The sequence below is a fragment of the Mobula birostris genome, chromosome 8, assembly GCF_030028105.1.
Source record: "Mobula birostris isolate sMobBir1 chromosome 8, sMobBir1.hap1, whole genome shotgun sequence".
Taxonomy (NCBI): domain Eukaryota; kingdom Metazoa; phylum Chordata; class Chondrichthyes; order Myliobatiformes; family Myliobatidae; genus Mobula; species Mobula birostris.
Genome location: NC_092377.1, coordinates 157,406,826 through 157,433,591, shown reverse-complemented (window position 1 = coordinate 157,433,591; position 26,766 = coordinate 157,406,826). Strand labels below are relative to the sequence as shown.

Genomic DNA, 26,766 nt, shown 5'->3' with positions numbered 1-26,766 from the left:
AAATATGAAGTTTACCTAATCTCTACTCAGAACTATAGTAACTTTCTTTATCCCTTCTGCTAATGAGGAGAGATCTTATAAAGGTGAACAAAATTATGAGGGGTAAAGAGAGAGTGAACACATGAAGGCCTCTTTCCCTCTTGCTGGGTGAGACCAGAACCAGAGGCTATGGGTTTAGGGTGCAAAGTGAAACAGTTAAGGGGAATCTGAGTGGGAAACCTCTTCACTCAGACGATTATGTGAGTATGGAATCAGCTGCCAGCGGAAGGGGTAGTCATGGGTTCAATTGTGACATTTAAGAAAAGATTGGTTAAGTACATGGACGAGAGAGGCATGGAGGGCTACAGACATGGTGTAAGTAGGTAGGGCTAGGCAGAAGTACCTCCCAAATACCCGCAGGTTGGTAGGTTATAGAGTATCTGTAAATTGCCCCGAGTATTAGTGAATCTCGGAGAAGAGCGTAGGAGGAACAAAAAACATGGGATTAAAGTAGGATTAGTGTAAATGGGCAGTCGATGGTCAACTCTGGTTTTCCATGACTGATTCATTCATCTTCTCATTGAGATCGATGTGAAGAATCTCAGCTCGGAGAAGGGAGTCCTCCCTGTTTCCTGATTATTTACAATATCTAGGAGTAGGACTCAGGAGCTCAACAGAAGACTGTTCAGTGAGAGACTGGTGTAGCAGACATGTGGGAGGACTTCACCTCGCCCTCCTCCTGATCTCACATTCCTATCTCCCCCACCCTCCACCCACGGTAGGTCAATGAACTCCTTATTGTTTGGAATCTCGCTGTGGACAACTTGGGTACCTCCAAGACCTCATAACTGAACTTCAAAGACAATTTGTTAGCTAAAAAAAATTGCAATGTCGAGGTCTGACAGACTATAATTACCAGATTATTTCATTTTATTTTTTCATCTACTCTTAAACTTGTGATTTGTATAACATTAGCTCTTTGCTTTTACGGGTTTTTGGAAAGAGCAACACACAGTTTATAAGCCTTCAAGTAAGCCGGAGTGAAGCCAAGCTGTTTAATTAATATTGAGAATAGCTAACTAATATGATAACTTGAAGGAAATAAATAAATAGTGATAGATAGAAGGTGATAGACAGATAGTGATAGAGATAGAGAGAGAGAGAGAGAAAGGTAAATAAATTCACAATGAGAGAAAGAAAGTCTTTCTTTCAGTTAGTCCTGACTAAGGGTCATCGACTGTACCTCTTCCTAGAGATGCTGCCTGGCCTGCTGCGTTCAGCAGCAACTTTTATGTGTGTTACAATGACAGAATGTTCCTTTTTTTTAAACTTTCAGAGACAGATACCTCATCCTGGACTCATGGTCCTAAACTACTTACAGAACGTACAATCAGTAGCCCCTTTACTAGATACCTCCTGTACCTAATAAAGTGGCCACTGCGTGTCTGTTCATGGTCTTCTGCTGCTGTAGCCTGTCCACTTCAAAATGTTGTGCATTCAGAGACGCTCTTCAGCACACCACTGTTGCAACACGTGGTTATTTGAGTTACTGTCACCTCCTTGTCAGCTTGAACCAGTCTGGACATTCTCCTCTGACCTCTCTCATTAACGATGCATTGTCACCTACAGAACTGTCACTTACTGGATGTTCTTTTTTTTGCTTTTCGCAGCATTTTCTGTGAACTCTACAACAGGCATTCCCAACCCGGGGTCCGTGGACCCCTCAGTTAGTGGTGTCGATGCACGGCATAAAAAAAGTTTGGAAACCCCCGCTCTAGAGACTGCTGTGCGTGAAAACCCAGGGGATGAACAGCTCCTGAGATACTCAAACCACCCCATCTGGCACCAAAAATCTTTCCATGACCAAAGTCACGTAGGTCACATTTCTTCCCAGTTCTGATGTTCGGTCTGAACAACAACTGAACCTCATGACCATGTCTGCATGCTTTTATGTATTAGTTTGCTGTCACGTGATTAGCTGATTAGATATTTGCACTAACGAGCAAGTGTACAGGTGTACCTAATAAAGTGGTCACTGGTTGTAGATCATACTCCCCTCCATTATCTCCCCAAAATCAAATTTCCCATTCTTTAGTGACATGACTCCAATAAAAAAGATAAAGAAAGAAATTTTACTGTTGCTAGTGTAGAGTAACCTGAAATGTTGCTAATAGACATCCCGCCCTAATACATTTGTCAGGGAAATTCCCATTGAAATAAATTGTGAGAATCAAAGAAATGAGGAAGTACTGGCAAATTCATCTGATAAATTAAAAATAATTCAATCTGAAGCCCTTTTCATGTTCTAAAAATAGGAACCAAATAAATGCTTAAAGATGTGAAAAGTAATTTGTTAATTTCACTGCGTAGTTTTAATGTATCCCAACTCTGACCCTCCTCTTTCCTCCTAAGAGGCTGTGAGAATGTTCTGGAAAGTTCTCACCGTTGCTGGCCACAAGTGTATAAAACAAAAACAAAAAAGTGATGTTTATCTGTTTGCTGCATAGAACATGTGACAAGGCAAGGGGTGAGAGACGTACGAATGTGTGCATTCTGACAAATTCCCTGTGAACAGCATTACAGTTACACTGCACTTCTCTGCAACACTATATTTGCAGTTGGATCGACATGCTTGAAACGCTGCAGGGACTCAGCAGCATCTGTGGAGGGAAATGTACAATCAACGTTTTGGGCCGGGGCCCTGCTTCAGGACCCTTGGGTCGGCTGGTGGCACAGTGAGATCAGCGCCGGGCTCGAGAACTGAGGTTCCCGAGTTCGACCTAGTGACAGACCGCTCCCGAGCGCGCTCTCCATCCGTGCCTTGTTGATGTCGAAATCGCAATTTGACCTCGTTAAAAAAAAACCACTGCCACCTCCAGTTTAAATTCCCACACGGAATATCCAAACCCAAACCCTTTATGTGTCACCATCCAGCATTGTGTTATTCAAAGTTCATATATGTCACCATATACAACCCTGTGATTCATTTTCTTGCAGGCATTCTCAATAATTCTAATAACCATAACAGAATCAATGAAAGACCACACCAACAGGGTGGACAACCAATGTGCAAAAGACAACTAACTGTGCAAATACAAAAAGAAAGAGAAAAAGAGATTTAAAAAGATAGATAGATAGATAGAAAGATAGATAAGCAAGCAATATATCAAGAACATGAGATGAAGAATCCTTGAAAGTGAGTCCATAGGTTGTAGGACCATGATTGCCTACATTATACGACAGGTCACGTAATGATGATGACTACTGGAGATGGGACAGGACTCAACCTTATCTCAGGAAATTGAAACTGGAAAGGTGATGAAACTGTCAGTAAGGGAACACTTTGGGGAACAGTGACCATAATTCTGCAAGTTATGGAAAGGGGTAGGGCTGCTCCTCATATTAACATCTGGAATTGGGGGAAGAAGCATAAGAGAGCACCTAGATTAGGAGATTAGGAGACTATCCCATCAGACCATAAAACATAGGAGCAGAATTTAGCCCATCGAGTCTGCTCTGCCATTCCATCACGGTTGATCTATTATCCTTCTCACCTCCATTCTCTTGCCTTCTTCCCCATAACCTTCGAAACCCGGACTATTCAAGAACCTATTAACCTCCGCTTTAAATGTGCCCACTGAATATTAGAGTATCCGCTCATCCCTTGATAAGATGGAGGTGAGCTCGCATCTCTGACTACTGCTGTCCATGTGCTGAAGTGCTATATGCATGACAAGCTCTAATGATAAAATTAATTAAATTTGAATTGTAATGAGGCTGTTATTTCTTTTTTAACTTTCAAAGCCTTTGCATATCCCAAGATGCATGGCCCCAACTACTTACCCTTGATGACATAACATACACACACAAAATATAGAAATAATACTATTTTAAGTGAGCCCATCAAGGGTCTGCTTTAGCCAGAGGGTGGTGAGTCTGTGGAATTCGTTGCCATCGATGACTGTGGAGGCCCAGTCACAAGTCATTGGGTATACTCAAACTGGTAGTGACGCCTTGTCCTGACATAAGGGTGCCTAGATTCAGAGCAAGCAGCAGAAGTCCCTTACAATCTATTGCAACACACGCAAAACACTGGAAGGGTGCAGCAGGTCAGGCAGCATCCATGGAGGGAAATAAACAGTCGACATTTCTGGCCGTGATCCTTCATGAGGCCTCTTAGGCCTTACAACCTCCTTGCTGTCTTCACTTTTCCCACAGACCTTCATAAGCGTCACAGTCTTCCAGGACTTTTAGCTTTTGACCCATTCAACAGCAGCACCAGCCTTTCTACTGACTGGGTGACAGGTTGCTCGAGGGAGGTTATTGTAATCACACAGTGCATGACTACATTGAGTGAAAGAGCATAACAGCAGAGTCATAAGGTACTACAACAAAGAAACAGGCCCTTCAGCCCATCTAGTACATGCCAGAAGACCAAACCTTCCGATGAATCTGTGGGATTCATTACCACAGATGAATGTGCAGTCAGGTCACTGGGTGTACTTAAAGCAGAGGCTGATAGGTTCTTGATTAGGAAAGGCATTAAAGGTTATGTGGTGAAGGGGGAGAATGGGGTTGAGGAAAATAAATTAGTCATGATGGAGTAGCTTCTGAGTCAGGACTTTGTGACTTCAAGGGGAACCAGTAAGAGGGAGGAGTCCTCTTGTCCAGAAGTTGTTACTTTACACAAGGTTTGAACACCGCCTATTAAAACTCTATAATCTCACACATTAAAACTGACAACCAATTAATAAATCAAAAGTTTTACTACAAGAATACAGCACTATGACTTTCTGAAGCATTTCAAAACACTGGCACTGAATACTCCAAAACTGCAATGACTCACTACAAGGGCAAATTTTTCAGCTGTACGCAGCATGGTCCCACAAACAGCTATGAGATCATAGCCGGAAAAACTTTTTGAAGTGCTTTGGTTGGCAGTTAACTAGCTGTCAGGCTATAAAGGGGGCATTTTTTCCTCTTCTTTGAGTGGTTTAGACCATTCTCAATCCTATAAACCACTGTAAAACATTTTTCCTGTGTGATTTATTTATTACTTATATATTGAGCTACAGGCTCTTCCAGCCCTTCGAGTCATGCAGCCCAGCAAACCCCGTCGATTTAACCCTAGCCTAATCACGGGACAATTTACAATGACCAATTAACCTACCAACCGGTACATCTTTGGTCTATGGAGGAAACCGGAGCACCCGGGGGAAACCTACACGGACACGGGGAGAGAGTACAAACTCCTTACCGACAGTGGCGGAAATGTAACCTAGGGTGCTGGTACGGTAAAGTGTTGTGCTAACTACTACGCTACCATGTTCGCTCGTGCCTGTGTCTATGTCTGTTTTTGTGTGTGTGTGTGTGTGTGTGTGTGTTGAGGGGGAGTGGGAGTAATTATTTCAAAGTCTTAATTAAACCCCCCCCCCCCCCAAAACACCCGATGCCCAAAATCAGTGACCTGAGGAAAAGCCAGGGAACATTCTGTGACTTGTTTCCCTGAGGGTTCAGCTACATGAATAGCAAAAGCAGCCACATCGGACAGCATTGATGCTCTCTGGCCCATATAGCCTCCTGTGGTTGGGCTGTTCTGAATCACCCTCGGAACAGACAGGAATCGTATCCTACCCCACTGTGTTCAGTGGAGCATTAGGGAATGTTTGTTCTCAGTCCCTGGAAGCCTGGCTGTTCTCTGTACAATCCCATAATGCTTTTCACATTTTAGACCATAAGACACAGGAGCAGAATTAGGTCATTTGGCCCATCGAGTCTGCTCCGCCATTCAGTCTCAGCTGGTCCTCTTTTCCCTTCCTCAACCCACTCCTCGGTCTTCTCCCCGTAACCGCGTCCAATCAAGAACCAATCAATCTCTACCTTAAATACATCCAACGACCTGGCCTCCACGGGACAACCAATTCCAAAAGTTCACCACCCTCTGGCTGAAGAAATTTCTCTGCATCTCTGTTTTAAATGGAAGACCCTCTATCCTGAGGCTGTGCCCTCTTGTCCTAGACTCCCCCACCATGGGAAACATCCTATCCACATCTACTCTGACTAGGCCTTTCAACATTCAAAAGATTTCAATGACCCTGGACTCTCTGTGAGTGTAGGTGGGGAGGGAGAAGATCCAGATGGGGGAGCTGATGGGCCTGTATGAAAGAGAATAGATCAGGGGGAAACAAGTGGGGAATGGGACTGTTGGATTGGTGTGATGGTCAGTATAGAATTGAAGGGTTGAATGCTCTTCTACATCATGAGCACCAAGTCAAAAAAGGAAAAGAAAAATTCCTCATATTCTGATGACCTCTTGCCCTGATGTAATGGTGCCTAGGTTCAGAGCCAGCAGCAAGCAGCTTCTTACAATCTATTGCAACACACACAAAATACTGGAAGAACTAGGCCGGTCAGGCAGCATCTATGGAGGGAAATTAACAGTTGATATTTCTAGCCAAGACTCTTCAGCAGGACTCTCTTGTACCTTACAACCTGCTTGCTGCTTTCACTTTTCCCACAGTCCTTCATGAGCATCACAATCTTCTAGGACTCTTAACTTTCGAACCATTCAAGAGCACACTAGACTTTCTACTGACTGGGTGACAGGTTGCTTGAGGGAGGTTATTATAATCACACAATGCATGACTACATTGAGTGAAAGAGTACAACAGCAGAGTCAAAGAAAAAGGCAACACCGAAATAGGCCATTCAGTCCATCTAGTCCATGCCAAAGGACTATACTTTCTGGTGAATCTGTGGCACTCATTACCACAGATAAATGCGGAGTTAAGTCATTGGGTGCATTTAAAGTGGAGATTGATAGGTTCTTGAATAGTAAGGGTGTCAGAGGTTATGTGGTAAATTTCCTGCTCAGGGCAATGGTTGGTCCACGCAGCTATAAAAGAAGATGAGAGGGAACGTTGCCCTCATTGCTCTGGTTTTCACCCAACATCCCAAAGCTGAGTGGGTGTTTCCTTTTCTATTCAGAGATACCTCACAGTAACAGGCCCTTCCTGCGTAAAAGGTCTGCGCTGCCCAGTTAGTACCAAAAGGAAAACAGGACCAAAGATAACAACAAAACAAGTAGGTTAAGTGGCTGCTATAATTTGATTCTGGTGCATCGGCGTGTGTAGAATTTTGGGAGTGTAGTTGATAGGAATGGTGGGAGAATTAAAAACAAGATTATTTTAAGTATATGCTTGATATTCTGGGTTGAAGGGCGTGTTTCCCTGCTGTATGAAGCTATGACTTGGGGAGTTCAAAGTTCAAAGTTATTATCAATAAGTACGACCCTGAAATTTGCTTTCTACCGGGCATGCTCAATAAATCCGATAACCATAATAGAATCAATAAAAGACCACACCAACAGGGCGGAACAACCAGAGTGCAAAAGACAACAAACTCTGCAAATACAAAAGAACAAAGAGATAATAATAATAATAATACTAAATAAATAAGCAATAACTATCAAGGCCATAAGATGAAGAGTCCTTGAAAGTGAATCTTAGGTTGTGGGAACAGTTCGGTGATGGGGCAAGTGAGGTTATCCTCTTTGGTTCAAGAGCCTGATGGTTGAGGGTTAATAACTGGTCCTGAACCTGGTGATGTGAGTTCTGAGGCTCCTGTACCTTCTTCCTGATGGCAGCAGTGAGAAGGGAGCGTGACCTGGGTGGTGGGGGTCCCTGATGATGGATGCTGCTTTCCTGCCACAGCGTTTCATGTAGATGTGCTCAATGGTGGGGAGGGCTTTACAGGTGACAGACTGGGCCTTATCCACTACTCCTTGGAGGATCTTGGGGGGTGCTAAAGCAGCTGGTAATGCCCCTCGGGCACTGTTGCCGAGACGATTCCACCTCCCTCGTGCCTCTCCCTACCACCCGCCCCTCGCCAGGTCCTCCACACCTGCACCACCCGCCCTCTCACGCACAAATTCAACGCAGCCAAAAAGCCGATCTCCTCACCTCGGAATCCACTTCCGTTCCCACTGGAGCAGGCTGGGGAGGGGGACTCTTGGGGTCGGATCACCGGTGCAAAAGCGCTCTTTTGTTTCACTGCGGGGAAGACAGAAGATGAGAAGGGAAGCATGGCAGAGGTGCTGCAGGACAGAGGGACAGCGGAGGCCACGGTCGGGCTGGGAGGCATAACTGCAAGAAAATAAAACAAAAAGGAGGAAGAAAAGAACAGCTCTGTCTTAGACATAAAGACCCAACGGCTCCTGCAGAAATGGAGTATTGGATTAATGGAGTTGGGTGCATTTATAATTTCAAGGGACCCTACCTTTGTAGGACAACACATTGTGTTTTTTTTCTTCTGAAGCTACACCTAGTCATCATTTTGCTGTGACTTTATAATTTAAAGGAATTATAATTGAAAGGCACTTTTAGGAAATGTTTCATCCATCTGAAATGCATCCAGCCATTGCTTTGTCATAGTCTGCACTAGTGATTGGATGCTTGGTTCATTTACACTCGAAGTGGAGTATGCAGATCTCAAGTGCCAAGACTGCCACTTGTCTTTCAGCTACAAATGGAAGAGCTGCAGGTAATTGAACAACAACAGCAAAAAAAAATTGACTCAACTTCTTCAACAGCTTGGCTCCTGGTTAAAGCCCCTCATCTCCACAATTCCTTATGAAATCTCTACCCTCTTATTTATCCCCGTATATAATATCTTTCCCTCTCACTCTCTCTCTTCCTCTTCATTGGTGATACCAAAGTGTTGGGATGGACAGTAGTTTTTGACAGACTTTAGATCAAGGTCTCTTTGGGGAGTTTTGCTATTGCTTGCATGGATGGGGGGGGTTGACTCTGCTGGTTTAAGTGGGGCAGAGGGGAAGGGTCAATGCTTCTGCTCCTGCTTGTACATGGGAGGGGGGGGTTTTGGGGTTCTGAAGTTATGACAATTCATTTTTTGGGGTTTCTTGTTTCGTGGATGTCTGCAAAGAGTAAGAATTGCAGGTTGTATATGGCGTACATTCTCTGATATTAAATTGAACCATTTGAACCTCAATGAGGTCGTGGTGGATGCAGAGACTCGCAATGTTTAAAAAATATCCAGATGAGCACTTGAACCTTAGAAGTATCAAGTGTTGGTAAATGCGATTAGTATAATGCAGGGGTTCCCAACCTGGGGTCCATGGACCCCTCAGTTGATGGTAAGGGTCCATGGTATAAAAAAAGGTTGGGAACCCCTGGTATAGTGGGTGGTTGACAGAACGGGCACAATGGGTAGAAGGGCCTTTTTCTGTGCTGTCTGAATTGTAAATAATTCAACAAACAACCCCACTTCCACTTGCTTTAATGGGTCTCACTTGCACAGAGCTAGAAGCTATCGAGCACTTCGCTGACATATGATCTTAACTATAATCTATTACCATTCTCCCACAGGACAGGTAGAATAGGTTAGAGGATAGAAAATTCATTGAATAATCAGGTATGCAAATATAATTCAGCCCATATTTCAAAGTCACATATTCCACTCTTTTTATATAGTATCTTCATTATCAAGGCCCTGCCTGATTTGTAAATGAACTTTAAAAAAAATTGTAGCCAACTTGCCAATAAGATGCACAAAGTTCCAAAAAAAAGTAATATGAACATTTATTATTTCTGCCAATTTGCAAAGGTTGGGAGGAAGTTGCTTAAGTACTTTTTAAAACATTACATTGACTGAAAGGCCAGGAAAAGTGGAGGTGCAGAAGACATGTCCATCAGTAAGTGAGACCAGGACCCGAGGGCACAGCCTCAGAGAAAAGCGGTGTCCGTTTGGAATGAGATGAGGAGGATTTTCTTCAGCCAGAGGGTGGTGAATCAGTGGAGTTTGTTGCCAGAAAGGGCTGTGGAGGCCATGTCACTGGGTGTACTTAAGGTAGAGATGGAGAGGTTCTTGATTGGGAAGGGGGTTAAGTGTTATTGGAAAAACGCAGGAGAAGTGCTGAAAAATCAGCCATGTCTGAAAGATATAGCACGCTTACCCTAATTCAGCTCCGATAATTTTATGGTGTATGTCATTAAATTGTGGTTGTGGCACAGTTTGCAGCTATTATTGTTTCTCGATATACAAAATTTTTAGCTGCCCTGTATATATCTATACGAGCCGAAAACTCTTGCAAGGTACTGTACTTCCCATGGTGCACTGCAACTCATTGTTCCAATCGAGGGATGCGATTGGTTGGTCTCCCAAGATCCACAGCAGAAACAAGTAAGCATGAGGCCTGAGACTGGCTGGGTGCACGGCATGCCCCAAAACTGGCTGATAAGCAGGCAGAAGTTCCGGGAAAAGCCTTGAGAGAGAATGGAACCCCAGAAATAGGGATGCGTGGAATAATTGGACCCATTGCAGCAGACATCTCTTATGTTTTCAAACTTCAAGACATTAAACTAATGCACTTCCAACAGGCTGCTAGCCATCCCGGGTTCATTTTAAAAGTACCTTATGGCCAATGTTAAAATATTAAACAAATATTTTAAAAATATTAAAATATTAAACTAATTCAAAGGAAGGCACGGGAGTCCAGGAATATGGGTCTCACTTTGTGTTTACTGTAATTGCAAACATTTTCCCTATTTCTGCAACATAATTTAGTTAGGACCTCAGCAAATATATATATGAAATCAAGAAGATACATGATTATTCTGGGATTCATGGTAGTAGGTTAATTTATAATACAGGTTGATTTCTGCAATGCTACCACTCAGAGAGCATTGTATTAACAACATGACGTTTACATAAGAAATTTTTATGGCGTGTGTAGACATAGGAATTTATAAAGGCAGGTTATTGACAGAACAGAAGCAAAGCTTATAGGCATGCAGGTGAAAGTTGCTTTATATGGCATAAGTACACAGCACAGTAACAGGAAGTGTCTCATACTTTAACACGTACACTTGTGTTACACCCCAGTACCACAGTAGAAATCTGTTTCCTGATTGGGTTAACTGTTCTTAACTCAGTTAAATAGACATCATTGGAATGCTACATCAAAAGTTGCAGATGTACGTACAGCCATTATATTACATTCTCTTGAAGTTCGAGGGATGGGGAATGAACTTATAAAGTGTTCCTTAATGTGAGAACTACATACATAACGATATATGTGCATTATATGCTGAAGATGCTGGCTGGTTACTCAGTTACACACAACGTGCTTCTACAACAACATGTTTGGGAGGCTCACACTTCAGTAAAGTACAGAGCTTTACAATCTGAGGCATGACATCGCATTATCTTGTGGCTAAGTTGTACCAGGGTAGTAAACTTCGAAAGTGATGGAGAGTATATAGAGAGGTAATCGGACTGCCACATCCAAAGTTAAGTTGGCTGTTCAGCCATTATATTCCGTTCACTTTTAGAGCAATTGATGGGAATGAATTTATAAGGTGTTCCTTGATGCAAGAACTATATACCCCATAATATGTACTTGGGAGAGGCACAGTTGCAGAGTTGTTAGCCTCATGCTTATTACAAGGTCAGTGACACATCTTCAGTTCTGCTGCTGCCTGTAAGGGGATTGTACATTCTCTCCGTGGCTGGGTGGGTTACCTCCGGGTGCTCTGGTTTCCTCCCACATTCCAACGCTGTACAGGTTAGTAGGTTAATCGGTCCCATGGGTGTAATTGGGTAATACGGGCTCGTTGGGCCAGAGGGGCCTGTGACCATTCTGCCTGTCTCTAAATATATGGAACATCAGACTGCAGTGACATCTCCTAAACTTCCTTAAACTATTAAAAACACACACAGGCAAACAGACTGTAGGTTTGGATTAAACTGCAGGTTTAGAAGGCCATGTTATATTCGGCAGAAGCTGCAAGAGGAAATGTATTCACATGTCGTATTTTGATACAATAGGTTAATAAACAGGTTATTCAGGACAGCACTGAGAATGAACAGCATGTCAAGTCTCACTTTCTAACATTACATATTGAGGGAAGCCTATTGGGTGAAGGTAGCAGTGAGGCACTAGATCCCAGCCTGTGTGTGTTTCAAGGAAGAAAGGGAAGAAAAAGTACGAGCGGGGAGAATCCGGTGAAGATTACACAATGGTGCCATTCCCTCGAGGTTTGAGGGGGACAGGTGCCTGCTGAGGGGTTAATGGTGTAAAGTGAGAGGAGATGAGAGAATCCAAATGGTTTATCTAAATGCAAAGGCAGCTTAAGCTCTGCAGTCTTGTTTCTTGAAACAGAAATACATGTGATTAATTTTCTACAGCTCAATTGTTCATAGGTGCAGAAAACTGATGGGGAAAAAGAAAGTTTCCTAGGATTTTGGGCCTGGCTGAGAATGAATAACAGTACCCTTCCTTCTTCAGTTTTGTCTCGCACTTATAACATGGTATGGGTGATGGGTGGAGATACATCTCTACCGAAGGAGGTGTAAGGTGCTGCTTCCCTCCATTAGTCCGCAGGTCACCCTTGGGCAAGGTGTAGCACCTGCTTAGCCCCCCGGATCAGGGTCAGGTCAAGCCATGGGAGCAGCTTGTGGATGGTCGTATGAGCAGCTGGTGCACATCACAAGTCCTGGTTATGCCAGGCAGATGATCTCTGAAGTGTATTGACAATGGCTGGAGTCTCCCATCTTGTAAAGACACTGCCCAGAAGAAGGCAATGGCAAACCGCTTCTGCAGAAAAGTTTGTCAAAAACAGTCATGGTCATAGACCATGGTTGCCCATGTCATATGACAGGACACATAATGATGATGATGATGATGATGACCACTGTTTCTTGACTTTCCAATGCCTCACACCTGGGCAGTTTGCATTGCAGCACAGCGCTAGTTCAATCTTTAAGATCTTATGCCTACACACTGAGAGACTGCAGAGGCAAAGCTTTGTGTGGGCTTACAGTATCTTTCAGCAATGAACAATTTTACTTCATTAACGTGCTTATTGACCTTTGCGATTGGAACACTGCTGACAAGACCAGTCGTTATTTTCCCATCCCTTAATAACCCTTGAAATTGTGGTGACAAGTCACCTTCTTGTGAACTTGCTGTTGGGGAGGGAGTTCCAGGAGGTAGAGCCAGTGACAATGAAGGGTTGATGATCTATTTCCAATCTGGATTGCTGTGTGACTTGGAGAGGAACCTGAAGGCAGTGGGGTTGCAGTCTTTGTCTTCCCCAGTGGCAGAAGATAAAGGTTGGGGACACACAAAATGCTGGAGGAACTCAGCAAATCATTCAGCATCCACGATGAAGGGTCTCGGCCCAACACGTCATCTCTTTATCCCTTTCGATGGCTGCTGCCTGGCCTGCTGAGTTCCTCCATCATTTTGTGTGTGTTGCTCTGGATTTCCAGCATTTACAGAACACCTTGCCTTTCTGAAGAGCAAACAAAAGAGGCAGCATTTGTAACGAGTAACACGCATCAAAGTTGCTGGTGAACGCAGCAGGCCAGGCAGCATCTCTAGGAAGAGGTACAGTCAACGTTTTGGGCCGAGACCCCAGGGGGTCTCAACTGTACCTCTTCCTAGAGATGCTGCCTGGCCTGCTGCGTTCACCAGCAACTTTGATGTGTGTTGCTTGAATTTCCAGCATCTGCAGAATTCCTCGTGTTTACATTTGTAACGAATGGTCTCTCTCAGCTCTACATGTTTTGTTTCATATTCTGTGTTTTCACCCATTCTTTCTTGCTGCCGACTGGCACATTGGAGGTTCAGGACTTGATGTCCTTGTTGCCGGTTTCCATGTGGGGCGATCTGTTAGCTTATTGTGCGAGGGAGGGGGTTGGAGGTTTGCGGTTTGATGTTCTAGTTGCAGTTTTCAGTGTGGAGCGATCTGTTTGTTTTTTGGCATGAGGGAGGGGTTTGGGGGGTTTGGGGTTTGTGAGATTTGGTTTCTTTTTATGTGTGGTGGGGGGGTGATGTTTTTCTTTTAACGACGTCCATAGTTTTCCTTGTTTTGTGGCTATCTGGAGAAGATGAATCTCAGAGTTGTATACTGCATACATACTTTGATAATAAATGAACCTTTGAACCTTTGCCTGAGGTCTGTTGTAGTCAATTGAAAGAAGAATCAGGGGTGCTTACAGGGATGTGGACTGACGACGCCCAGCTTCCTGCTAAGCACAAGTTCCACGTGGTCCAACTCACCACCGGTCACATGCCAAGGAATTTCCAACCTTAGGTGACATCTTGCCAGCTTTTAGAGTCATTCTGTAGGGCCTTGCCTGACATCACCCTGGACTGGGATTAGTGGACAATGACTCACAGTCGGAACGATTCCCCTATTGAAAAGCACCAGCCAAAACTAGGATCTTCTCCAAACAAGGTAATACACACAAAATGTTGGAGGAACTCAGCAGGTCAAGCCACATCAATGGAGAGAAAAATAGTCAACATTTCGGGCTGAGACTCTTTAACAGAGCTCTTGACGAAGGGTCTCGGCCAAAATATCCTCCAGCATTTTGTGTATGCTACTCTGGATTTCCAGCATCTGCAGAATCTCTTGGTGCTTATGATTTTCTGCTGAATCTAGACCCCACACCCTCAGCCCAAGTTTGAAACATGACAGAAACTATTTGGAGCAAAACACTAGACACTGATGGAACTGAGTGTGTCATGCAAAATCTACGGAAAGAAATGGACAATGTTTCAAGCCACACCCTTCATCTGGCCTCCAGATGAAGGGTCTCGATCTAAGACGCCAACTGTCCACTTCCCTCCACAAATGCTGTTTGACCTGTTGAGTTCCGCCAGCTACTTGTGGCTCGCTCCCGATTCCAGCATCTGCAATCTCTTGTGTCTCCACAAGCCTTTTGGAACCAGAATCAAAACCTTTGCAATGTCTGGACGTGGAACCACACTACTGACAGAAACATTAAAATAATTGACTCCAGCTTCACTGAAACCCCTCCAGAGCATCAGGCTGTTACGTGAGAAACATCAGGAAGACAAGTTAGTGAAACCGCCTCCGTCTGGTAGAGTTATGCTGAAGGAAAGTGACACTTACTCCCATAGGGTGAACTGGCAGGAGAGCTGTTTAGGAATCCTGGGGAACTGGGCACGCCAAGGTTCGACATTGGCACGTTGCTGTAGCCATTGATATTGCCACCGACCGTGCTGTAGTTTGACTGTTGCGGTGAGTGGGTGGGTGCGTAGCCCCGGGGGGAGATGCTGCTGCTGTTGTGGATGTAACCTGCCCGCAGAAACAGAGGAAGATTAACGTTAGCGTGCCGAGACACCAAGATAACCACTCAGCATACACTGACTAAGAACAGGACTAGAGTTCTGAGTTATCAATACAACAGTCAGCAGTACAACAACATACTGGCAAAGAACAGGGTTAATGTACTGAGGTACCAATATAACTAGTCGGTATCTATAGAGTAAGAACAGGGTCAGTGTATCATGGCCCCGAGGAACCCAGTTAATGTATATAGAGGAAACTGGGACTAACGTACCAAGGTACAAATGTAATATCTATATATTTATTGAGAGAGAGCACGGAGTAGGCCTTTCTAGCCCTTCGAGCCGCACCAGCAACCCCCCAATTTAATTGCTAGCCGAATAACGGGACAATTTACAATGACCAATTAACCTCTTTGGGGTAGGAAAGAGGGAGGAACCTGAAGCACCTGGAGGAAACCCACACGGTCACGGGGAGAACGTACACACTCTTCGCAGGCGGTAGCAGGAAATGAACCCGAGTCACTTGAACTATAAAGCGTTGTGCTAGCCACCGTGCTACCACGCCATCGTCATACACAGGGGAAGAACAGGGTTCAAAGCGCAAAGTTCAAAGTAATATTTTTTAGATTATGAGAACACTCAGTCCCCTTTTATTCTCATTTAGAAATGCATACATGCATTAAGAAATGGTACAATGTCTTTCCAGAGTGATATCACAGAAAACAGGACAAACCAAAGACTAACACTGACAGAACCACATAATTATAACATACAGTTACAGCAGTGCAAAGCAATACCATAACTTGATGAAGAACAAACCATGGGCACAGTAAAAAAAAGTCTCAAAGTCCCCGAGTCCATCGATAGCAGGCGGCAAAAGGGCAAAACACCCTGCCATAAACCTCCAGGCACCGTCAACTTGCCGATGCCTTGGAAGCAGCCGACCACAGCCGACACTGAGTCCATCCGTCCGAAAACTTCGAGCTTCCGGCCAGCCCCTCTGATACAGCCTCCCGAGCGCCATCCTCTGCCGAGCGCCTTCAATCTCACCCCGGCCACTGAAACACGCAAAGCCGAGGATTTCAGGGCCTTCTGCTCCGGAGATTCCGGTTACCACACAGTAGCAGCGGCAGCAAAACGGGCATTTCAGGAGTTTCCAGATGTTCCTCCGTACTCTCACATCTGTCTCTCCATCAAATCAGAATTGTGCACGGCCCCCACTTGACAAATAACAGACATCACCACCGAAGTGGCCGCGCGCGCTGCCGTTGGGCCGCCATCTTCTCCATTGCCATTTCTCCATTTGATAAATTTATTATCAAAGTACATATAGGTCACCATATACTATCCTGCGATTCATTTTCTAGTAAATTTATTATCAAAGTACATATAGGTTACCATATACTATCCTGCGATTCATTTTCTAGTAAATTTATGATCAAAGTACATATATGTCACCGTATACTTCCCTGTGATTCATTTTCTTGCAGGCGTTCACAGTAGACCAAAGAAATACAATAGAATCAATGAAAAATGAGACACAACGACAGACAAACAATAAATGTACAACAGAAGACAAGCTGTTTAAATTTTTTTTTTTTCCAAAAATACTTTATTCAGAAATATTACACAATAAAAATAATTACATACAGAAAAAGAAAACCATTCGTTGACTGTGAATCCTTATTCAATACAGTTATTAACAATAAAATTTTGCGTTGACTCTGTTCATTTACAAATGAAAGATGTTTACAGTAAATCATGCGTTTACTCTCAACTCTTGGTCAAGTGTTAAGACTTATTAACAATCAAAATTTTCAACAATAAAGGCAGGCAATGGCTCTAATACTTTCCCAAATTAACAATTGCACCCACTCCTTGGGCACCATGTTGATTATCTGTCCACACCGCTGATGAGGGTAGGTCTCCTCCCCACCCAACCTCTCCCCCTCCTACGGGTGATGAACGTTAAACTGTGGTCCTTCCCCACCGGGCCTTCGCGGTGGCTGCACCAAGTTTGAGTGCATCCCTCAGAACGTACTCCTGCAGACGAGAGTGTGCCAGTCGGCAGCATTCAGTCACGGACATCTCCGTCAGCTGGCAGACCATCAAGTTTCGGGCCGACCAAAGAGCGTCTTTCACCGAATTGATGATCTGCCAGCAGCACCGGATGTTGGTCTCCGTGTGCGTCCCCGGGAACAGCCCGTAGATCACGGAGTCCTCGGTTACGCAGCTGCTGGGCATGAATCTTAGTACTGTCCCTTCCATTCTCTTCCACACCTTCTTTGCGAACCCACAGTGTGCAAAGAGGTGAGCCACTGACTCCACCCCATCACAGTCCTCCCGTGGGCAGTGGGGTGTGGAGGAAATGTTCCGGGCGTACAGGAGGGATCTGACTGGGAGGGCCCCTCTCACCGCCAGCCAGGCGAGGTCTTTGTGCCTGTTTGTGAGATCTGGCGATGAGGCATTTTGCCAGATGAACTGGACGGTCTGCTCAGGGAACCACCCCACTGTGTCCATCACGTCCTTCTCCTGCAGTGCCTGCAGGACACTACGTGCCGACCACTGCCTGATGGCCCTGTGGTCAAATGCGTTGGTCTTGAAGAATTTTTCTACGAAGGACAGGTAAGGGGGCAACGACCAGCTGACGGGGGCGTTGCGCGGGAGTGGGGCCAGACCCATCCTTCGTAGCCAGGGCGACAGGTAGAACCTGGGCACATAGTGGTACTTGGTGCCCACATATCTGGGATCCACGCACAACCTGATGCAGCCACACACGAAGCTGGCCATCAGGGTGAGGGCGACATTGGGGACGTTCTTGCCCCCATTGTCCAGGGACTTGTGCATGGCGGTCCGTCTCACCCGCTCCATCTTGGATCCCCAGACGAATCTGAAGACAGCCCGGGTGATTTCCGAGCTGTAGGAGCGGGGGACGGGCCAGACCTGCGCCAAGTACAGCAGCCCTGAGAGCACCTCACACCTGATGACCAGGTTCCTGCCCGTTATCGACAGGGAGCGCCCTCCCCACAGTCCCAGTTTCTGTTTCACCTTGGCAGTCCGCTCCCGCCAGTTCTTGTTGCACGCCTCGGCCCCTCCGAACCAGATCCCCAACAAGCTGTTTAAATGCAATGAGTAAGTAAATAAATAAATAGTTCTGAGAACACGAGTTGTTAGCCCTTGAAAGTGAGTCCATAGTTTGCGGAGTCAGTTCAAAGTTGAGGTGAGTGACGTTATCTTCACAGGTTCAGGAGCCTGATGCTGAGGATAACAACTGTTCCTGAACCTGGTGGTGTGTGGGTTAGTGTCCCGAAGCACCAATATAGTCAGTCGGCTTAGAGGAGGTCTGGAATTCTGGGACCAGGTGAAAGGAATTGCCCATTTCCCTCCATAGATGCTTCCTGACCCGTTGTGTTTCTCCAGTGAATCATCTGACTGAATATTTAGACACCTGCTGGGTAAGCCACAGAAGAATGTGACTCATTACCTCCGAGAGAGAGAGAGAGTGAAGGAATGGAACTGGCTGACCAGCCCAAAACTCTCTGTGTACAGTTCAAGGTAAAACAGAAACGTTACTTGAATTAGGTAAAACACTTGCTGAAGAGCAGGAAAGTAAATTTGCTGTAGCCTGGTAAATTGAGTTAATACCATCACATCAGAGTCAGGTTTAATATCATTGTCAATACTTGAATGTTATGAAATTGGTTGTTTTGTGGCAGCAATAGGTATAATATTTTAAATATCACCTGGACAAGCCAGCGAGCACTGTGAGGGTCATGTTTTTTGACTTCTCCAGTGCGTTCAGCACTATCCGCCCTGCTCTGCTGGGGGAGAAGCTGACAGCGATGCAGGTGGATGCTTTCCTGGTGTCATGGATTCTTGATTACCTGACTGGCAGACCACAGTACATGAGCTTGCAACACTGTGTGTCCGACAGAGTGATCAGCAGCACTGGGGCTCCACAGGGGACTGTCTTGTCTCCCTTTCTCTTCACCACTTACACCTCAGACTTCAACTACTGCACAGAGTCTTGTCATCTTCAGAAGTTTTCTGATGACTCTGCCATAGTTGGATGCATCAGCAAGGGAGATGAGGCTGAGTACAGGGCTACGGTAAGAAACTTTGTCACATGTTGTGAGCAGAATTATCTGCAGCTTAATGTGAAAAAGACTAAGGAGCTGGTGGTAGACCTGAGGAGAGCTAAGGTACCAGCGACCTCTGTTTCCATCCAGGGGAGCAGTGTGGACATGGTGGAGGATTACAAATACCTGGGGTTATGAATTGACAACGAATTGACAATAAACTGGACTGGTCAAAGAACCCTGAGGCTGTCTACAAGAAGGGCCAGAGCCGTCTCTATTTCCTAAGGAGACTGAGGTCCTTTAACATCTGCCGGACGATGCTGAGGATGTTCTACGAGTCTGTGGTGGCCAGTGCGATCATGTTTGCTGTTGTGTGCTGGGGCAGCAGGCTGAGGGTAGCAGATACCAACAGAATCAACAAACTCATTCGTAAGGCCAGTGATGTTGTGGGGATGGAACTGGACTCTCTCACGGTGGTGTCTGAAAAGAGGATGCTGTCCAAGTTGCATCTCATCTTGGACAATGTCTCCCATCCACTACATAATGTACTGGGTGGGCACAGGAGTACATTCAGCCAGAGACTCATTCCACCAAGATGCAACACTGAGCGTCATAAGAAGTCATTCCTGCCTGTGGCCATCTAAGGGAGGAGTTGTAGAGGGTCAGACACCCTGAGCCAATAGGCTGGTCCTGGACTTATTTCCTGGCATAATTTACGTATTACTATTTAACTATTTATGGTTTTATTACTATTTAATTATTTATGGTGCAACTGTAACGAAAGCCAATTTCCCCCAGGATCAATAAAGTATGATTATGACTATGACTAAATAAGTAGTGCGAACGAGAACAAAAATAGTGAGGTGGTGTTCATGGGTTGGTTCACAGTCTCTTCAGAAATCTGATAGCAAAGGGAAAAAAGCTGTTCTTACAACATTGAGTGTGTGTCTTCAGGCTCCTGGACCTCCCGGTAGTACAGGGAAAAAACTTTGTTTTGCACGTCACCCATACAGATAACTTCATTACCAAAGTGCATTGAGGTAGTTCAGGGGAAAACAATAACAGAGTAAGACTATAAGATATAGGAGCAGAATTGGGCCATTTGGCCCATCAAGTCTGCTCTGCCATTTCATCATGGCTAATTCACTTTCCCTCTCAGACCCAATCTCCTGCCTTCTCCCTGTATTCCTTCATGCCCTGACTAATCAAGAAGCTATCAACCTCTGCCTTAAGTATACCCAATGACTTGGCCTCCACAGCCACCCATGGCAACGAATTCCACAGATTCACTACTCTCTGGCTAAAGAAATTCCTCCTCATCTCCGTTCTAAAAGGACACCGCTCTATTCTGAGGCTCTGTCCTCTTGTCTTCGACTCCCCCGCCATATGAAACATCCTCTCCAAATCCACTCTACTGAGGCCTTTCAAAATAATGCAGAGTAGAGTGTTACAGTTACGGAGAAAGTGCAGTGCAGGCAAATAATACAGCGCAAGGCTTTAATGTGGTAGGGTGTGAGCTCAACAGTCCATCTTCTCATACGGGGGGGTGGGGGGTGGCATTCAATAGTGTTATAACAGCAGGACTGAAACAGAGTTTGGTGGTATATGCTTTCAGGCCTTTTTTTATTGCCTCCCAATGGGGGGCAGGGAAGAGAGAGTGTCTGGGGTGGGATGGATCTTTGAGTCTATTGGCTGGTTTACTGCAGCGTGTGGGCAGAGCCTGTGGAGGAGACTCTGGTTTCTGGGATGTGCCAAACTGCATCCACAACTTGGTTTCTTGTGGTTTTGTTACATGAACTGGCCTACACGTCAATTCCAGACCTACATTTAGTGACTCCTCAGGGACAGCCAGTGACGGTCATGTTGCAGGAATAATGGACAGAAATTAAAATTAACTGAGTCACGAAAAATGTCTTTATTGCAAAAGAATGCAGCCTCCCTCCTACTTGCTAATTTTGTTGATTGATGCCGGCTGTTTGCCGGATGGGACATGGGACTCTGAAGGTCACGGTTGACGGTGACAAGCTGGATACAACGAGAGACCTCCTACTCCAATCATCTCTGTCCGGTCCTGGTCCGATTGTACACAGTGAAAACCCCTATCACCATTACAAACTCAGTCTCTGCAAGGCTTTTATTTTCTTTCTCAGGACTAAGTATTGACAGTGACGATGGCCAAATGTGATGTGTCCCACAGAGTACAACCACTAACTATTACCCCGATCGGTGATCACTAGTGCTGTAAAATGACTGCACTCATCACGGCACCACCATTCCTCCCATTTTCTTGTTTTTTGTTATTGTTACTGGCATTGTCTGAAATTAGTAATTGAATTTAAATTCTACAGGTCTCCAGCTTTGAAGTCAGGTCTCTGGATTGTTGGCCTTGGTCTCAGGACTGCCCGGGCAGTAAGTTAACCCTGTTAGCCAAGAGGTTCTTGAAAGGAAAGAGAAGATTTACAAAGATGTTGCTGGGACTGGAGGACTTGAGTTTTACGGAAAGATTGAATAGGTTAAGGCTTTATTCCTTGGAACGTAGAAAACTGATAGGAGATTTGATAGAGGTATACAGAGTTATAAGGGGTATAGATAGGGTAATGCAAACTGTCTTTTTCTACTGAGATTGGGTGGGCCTACAACTGGAGGTCTTGGGTTAAGGGGGAAAGGTGAAAAGTTTAAGGGGAACATGAGGGGAAACTTCTTCACTCAGAGGGCCGTGAGAGTGTGGAATGAGCTGTCAGCTCAAGTGGTGCATGCGAGCTTGATTTCAATGTTGAAGAGAAGTTTGGTCAGGTATGTGGATGGTAGGGTTATGGAGGGCTATGGACCCGGTGTGGGTCGATGGGAGTAGGCAGTTTAAATAGTTTGGCATGGACGAGATGGGCCGAAGAGCCTGTTTCGGAGCTGTACTTTTCTATGACTCTAAATGTAAACTGGAGACCGACAAGGAACCTGGTGAAACATTGAACAAGTAGCAATAGGATTAGATATAAGAGATCCTGCAGTTGCTGGAGATCTAGAACAACACCCACAAAATGCTAGAGGAGCTCAGGAGTTTCTCCAGCATTTTGTGTGTGTTGTATTGATAAGATTATTTCACTACAAGGCATAAGAGACAGCAGATGCTGGAATTAGAGTGACAATCTGCTAAAGAAGCTCAGCAGGCTGAGCAGCATGTGAGGGAGGGAAGAAGTTGTCGAGGTTTTGGGTTGAAAGCCTGCAGCAACACTGCCTCATCTGGAAAACCGACACCAGTCTTCCCCCAGTAGATTAACTGTGGCACTTCACTAATCGTACCTCTTACACAGAGCCACAAATTCTTCTTTGTGCTCTTTACAGAAACAATATCTGGCTTCAGGTTCCTTACTGGGGATAAGCTCCCACTGCCTATTAAATGCTCGCACTAGTGTGAGTCTCAAACGGCCTCTGACATCTAAGTCCAGCTCTCGGCTTCACATGTGGCTTGGCTACTAAGCCCAGTGGAACCGTTTCTACTGACAGGAAAAGGAGCAAAGGCAGGTTACTGGTGCCTTAAAATCAACTGTTTTGAGCAGATGGGGCTCGTCAGTCATGGTTGGCAGCTCATTCAGGAGAAGGAAAATTCTGATCTCGATCCCCCACCGCCTTATAGCCATACACACTCTTAGGAAGACTCGGGAGAAAACCCCAAGGAAAAATCCAGAGCTGGAGTCCCTAAGGCAGTCCTACATTGAGTTCAACGCTGACTGGCAACTCCTGTGATGCTGGTGGTGCCAAACTGTATGTCTTTGGATTCATCAGTTAAGTTGGGAGATGGATCCTCCCGCATGGGGAACAGCTTGCTCTTCACATCGTACTGCCTGGCTTGTGTATCACTTAGACAGCTAGGATGCAACATCCATAGTCAACTCTGACCAATGGAAGGCCTCATCTGGTTTCAGGAGCTTTGAGGATAACAAAAAGGAGCATTCAGATAAGCATCTGACTCCTCAAGATTCCAGCATTTGCAGCCGACTGTGTCTCTATGGGAGCAGAGTAGAGACACAAGGGAATGCAGATGCTGGAGGAATTCAGCAGGCCAAGCAGCATCAATGGAGGGAAATGGCCAGTCAACGTTACAGGTCACGACCCTTCATATGGAGTAGGAGTAAGCCATCTTACCCTTTCAAGCCTACAGCAACATTCATCATGGGAGATTTGTCCCTCAGTTCCACCTTCCTGCACAATCCCATCATTCCTTTAACATCCAGGTATCTATCAGTTGTACTGAATTAACTCAACGACTGAGGCTCTACAGTACTCCTGTTAAAGGAATTCCACAGATGTGCTAACCTCATCATCTCAGTCCTAAATAGTCTCCCCTTTATTCTCAAATCCTGGTCCGAGAACCTTCAGCCAAGGCAAGCATCCTCCCTGACAATCTCTTTAAGAGTTTTCCAAGTTATGATGAAATCTCGTTCTTCTAAACTAAAGAATACAAAGTATCAAAATACATTAATTATTGAAGTAGGTATACAGAATAACTCTCAGACTTGTCCTCTCGCAGGCAACCACAAAATAAAGAACCACCATGGAACCTGTTCACAGAAAACATCAAAGACCCAACGCACAAGAAAAAGAACAAGTTGCGCAAGCAGCAAAAAGCAAGCAAACTACACATAGAATATCAAACATCAAACCAGTTGTATTCAGTTTAGTTCAGTTCAGCAGTCCAGAGCCAATCTTTGCCAAAATCAATCGCCCCAATCAAACTGCTCAAAAACAGAAAAAAAAGAGTAACCAGAATCCAGGAGCACATGAACCTCAAAGTCCCCCAAAACGAGTCCACAGCCTCACAGATCAATCCCAGCAACATGGTTTGCAAGACTCCGTCACTTTCTTCTGGCAATACTGTCCTATTCCAGACAATATCTCCTCATAGAAAAACACCCACTATCCCTAGAAACAGCCCAATGAATCTCCACTGCATTCCTATCATGAAGAACATCCTTTCTTTGTTAAGGAAACCAAAGCTATACATAATTCTCCAGGCTACTAAGACACATTGCCTTTGCAAAATGACTTCCTTACTTCTAGATATCCAGCAGCATAACATGAGCCAACTTTGCTGTGGAGCAGCACAGTAGCATCTTGGTTGGTATGCAGACATCCCACCTCTCCCGGAAGTTCCGGGAGTCTCCCGCATATTAATAGTGGCTCCCTGATGCCCGCAAATTATATACAATATCCCGGAAATCAATTTTTTTGAGAGCGAGAGAGAGAGAGAGAGAGAGAGAGCACACGAGAATGACCACTAGAGAGAGAGCAAGAGAGAGCAAGCGCAAGAGTGAGAGAGACAGAGAGAGAGAGAGACAGCGCAAGAGAGAGATAGAGCGCCATGGGAGAGTGTTCCAAAAAAAGAAAATATAAAGCATACGTCACCCCAGACTACCCTAAAGTGTACCCCTGCCTAATAGGGGTCAAAAATAATGACAGTGTTGCTCGCTGCACTGTTTGCACAGTGAATTTTCTATTGCCCATGGTGGGTTAAGACTGTAAAAGACATGTTGAGGTGAGTTTAACAGGTGTCATTCGTTCAATGGCATAGCTAACGTTATTTAAACTGGGTGGCTAGCTGCTAAGGAGCTACTCTATTGCAGACATCCCATCTCTCTCAGAAGTTCCGGGAGTCTCCCGCAAATTGATGGTGCTACCTCCCTGAAATGAGTTTTTGCAGGGTGGGATGTCTGGGTATGATGCGATTACAGCTCGGGGCATTCCAAAGATCAGAGTTCAATTCTGTCGCAATTTGTAATACTATGCATGTTCTCCCCGTGACCACATGGATTTCTTCAGGGTGCTCTGGTTTCCTCCCACAGTCCAAAGACTTACCGGTTGTAGATTAGTTGGTCATTGTAAATTGTTGATTAAGCTAGGGTTAAATATGTGGGATGCTGGGCAGTGTGACTCATTGGGCTGGAAAATCTTCCACACTGCATCTCTAAATAGATTAAATAAATAAATAAATGGGAATTCGTTGTCACAGACGACTCTGGGGCGAATTCATTGAGAAGATTTAAAGTAGAGATTGACAAGTGCTTGATAACAATCAAAGGTTATGGGGAGAAGACAGGAGAATGGGGTTGAGAGGGATAATAAATCAGCCATGATGGAATGGTGGAGCAGACTCAATGGGCAGAATGGCCTATTCTGCTGCTATGTTTTATGGTCTATGGTCTATGGTCTAACTCCCAATTCTTTTGAGTCACAGGCAGGCGGCCTATCCAATAAGCTCAAGAGAACTGCCTCGTGACTCCAGAAGATTCATCAACAATACCCAGCCTACCTAAAGCTGAATGGGAGCCATGGTTGGCCATGAAATAATAAGCAGCCACGAGCATACAAGAAAGTAGCAGGAATAGGTCACCTGGCCTCTCTGTCATCCAATATGTAAGTTGATCTGCTCCTGCTCAGTGCCAATTCCACAGTGCCTTCAGTTATCAATATTGGGCAGGTAGCATAACAAGATTTAAAAGGCATTTAGACAGGTCTAAGGATAGAATAGGGAATAGACCTTAAGACATACAGTACTGTGAAAAAGTCTTAGGCACCCTAGATTTTTGTAGGGTTTCAGATGGTATAGCCTCCACCGAGCCCTGATCTCCACATCATCAAGGAGTGTGGGATTACCTGGAGAGACAGAAGCAAGCAAGACAGCCAAAACCAGCAGAAGAACTGTGGAAAGTTCTCCAAGAATGCTAAGAACGACCTACCAGCCGATTTTCTTACAAACCTGCACAACATTGATGTGGTTTTAAAGGCAAAGTATGGCCACAACAAATATTGATTAATTTAGTTTGTTACTGTTTGCTGCTCTTTATAGCATTTTTTTTTTGATATTTTGAAATTTATCATTTTACTATTTTTGAAAGCATCTTCGCTTTACGGAAATTTTTTTACACGTGCCTAAGACTTTTGCTCAGTACAATAGGAGCAGAATTAGGCCATTCAGCCCATTGGGTCTGTTCTGTCATTCCATCATGGCTGATTTATTATCCCTCTCAACCTCCTTTTCTTGCCTTCTCCCTGTAACCTTTGACACCTTTACTAATCAAGAAACTATCAACCTCTGCTTTAAATATACCCAATGACTTGGCCTCCACAGCTATCTGTGGCAATGAAGTCCGCCAATTCACCACCATCTAGTTAAAGAAATTGCTCCTCATCTCTGTTCCAAAGGGATGTCCCTCTATCTGAGGCTATGCCATCTGACTACGGTTAGTATTTCACATGGTATCCTAGTTCTACAGTCACAATGTCAATCCAAGGAAAGCAAGTCTCAGGAAGTATGACACATTTCAAGACAAACTTGTGCACTGAACTTTGCTCCATTAGTGTGTTTGAAATAACACTGAATGATCCATGAAGCAGATGGTACCACAGAGAAGGTGTGGTGGAAAGGTGAACTTGACAGTGGCAGGTTTATGTTCGTTGCAGTTACTCCAAGTTAAGGTGCCCAGTTAACACCCAGAGCGATCCTGCTGCAACACACACACACAAAATGCTGGGGGAACTGAGCAGATCAGGCAGCATCTATGGAGGGGAACAAACTGTCAACATTTCAGG

At 44.9% G+C, this 26,766-nt stretch overlaps 1 protein-coding gene across 6 annotated transcripts in view; it reads right to left on the bottom strand.

The window, feature by feature from the left end:
- LOC140201854 (transcription factor COE2) overlaps positions 1-26,766 on the bottom strand; it is a 340,017-nt gene that overhangs the window by 16,123 nt on the left and 297,128 nt on the right. For 4 of the 6 annotated variants that reach the window (XM_072266588.1, XM_072266587.1, XM_072266585.1 and 1 more), the window contains 2 exons: positions 14,925-15,110; positions 7,941-8,123 (listed from right to left, as the gene is read on the bottom strand). In XM_072266588.1, the coding sequence (XP_072122689.1) occupies positions 7,941-8,123; positions 14,925-15,110 (369 nt within the window). The remainder of the gene's footprint in view (positions 1-7,940; positions 8,124-14,924; positions 15,111-26,766) is intronic. The other 2 variants (XM_072266589.1, XM_072266590.1) reach the window with 2 other exon arrangements.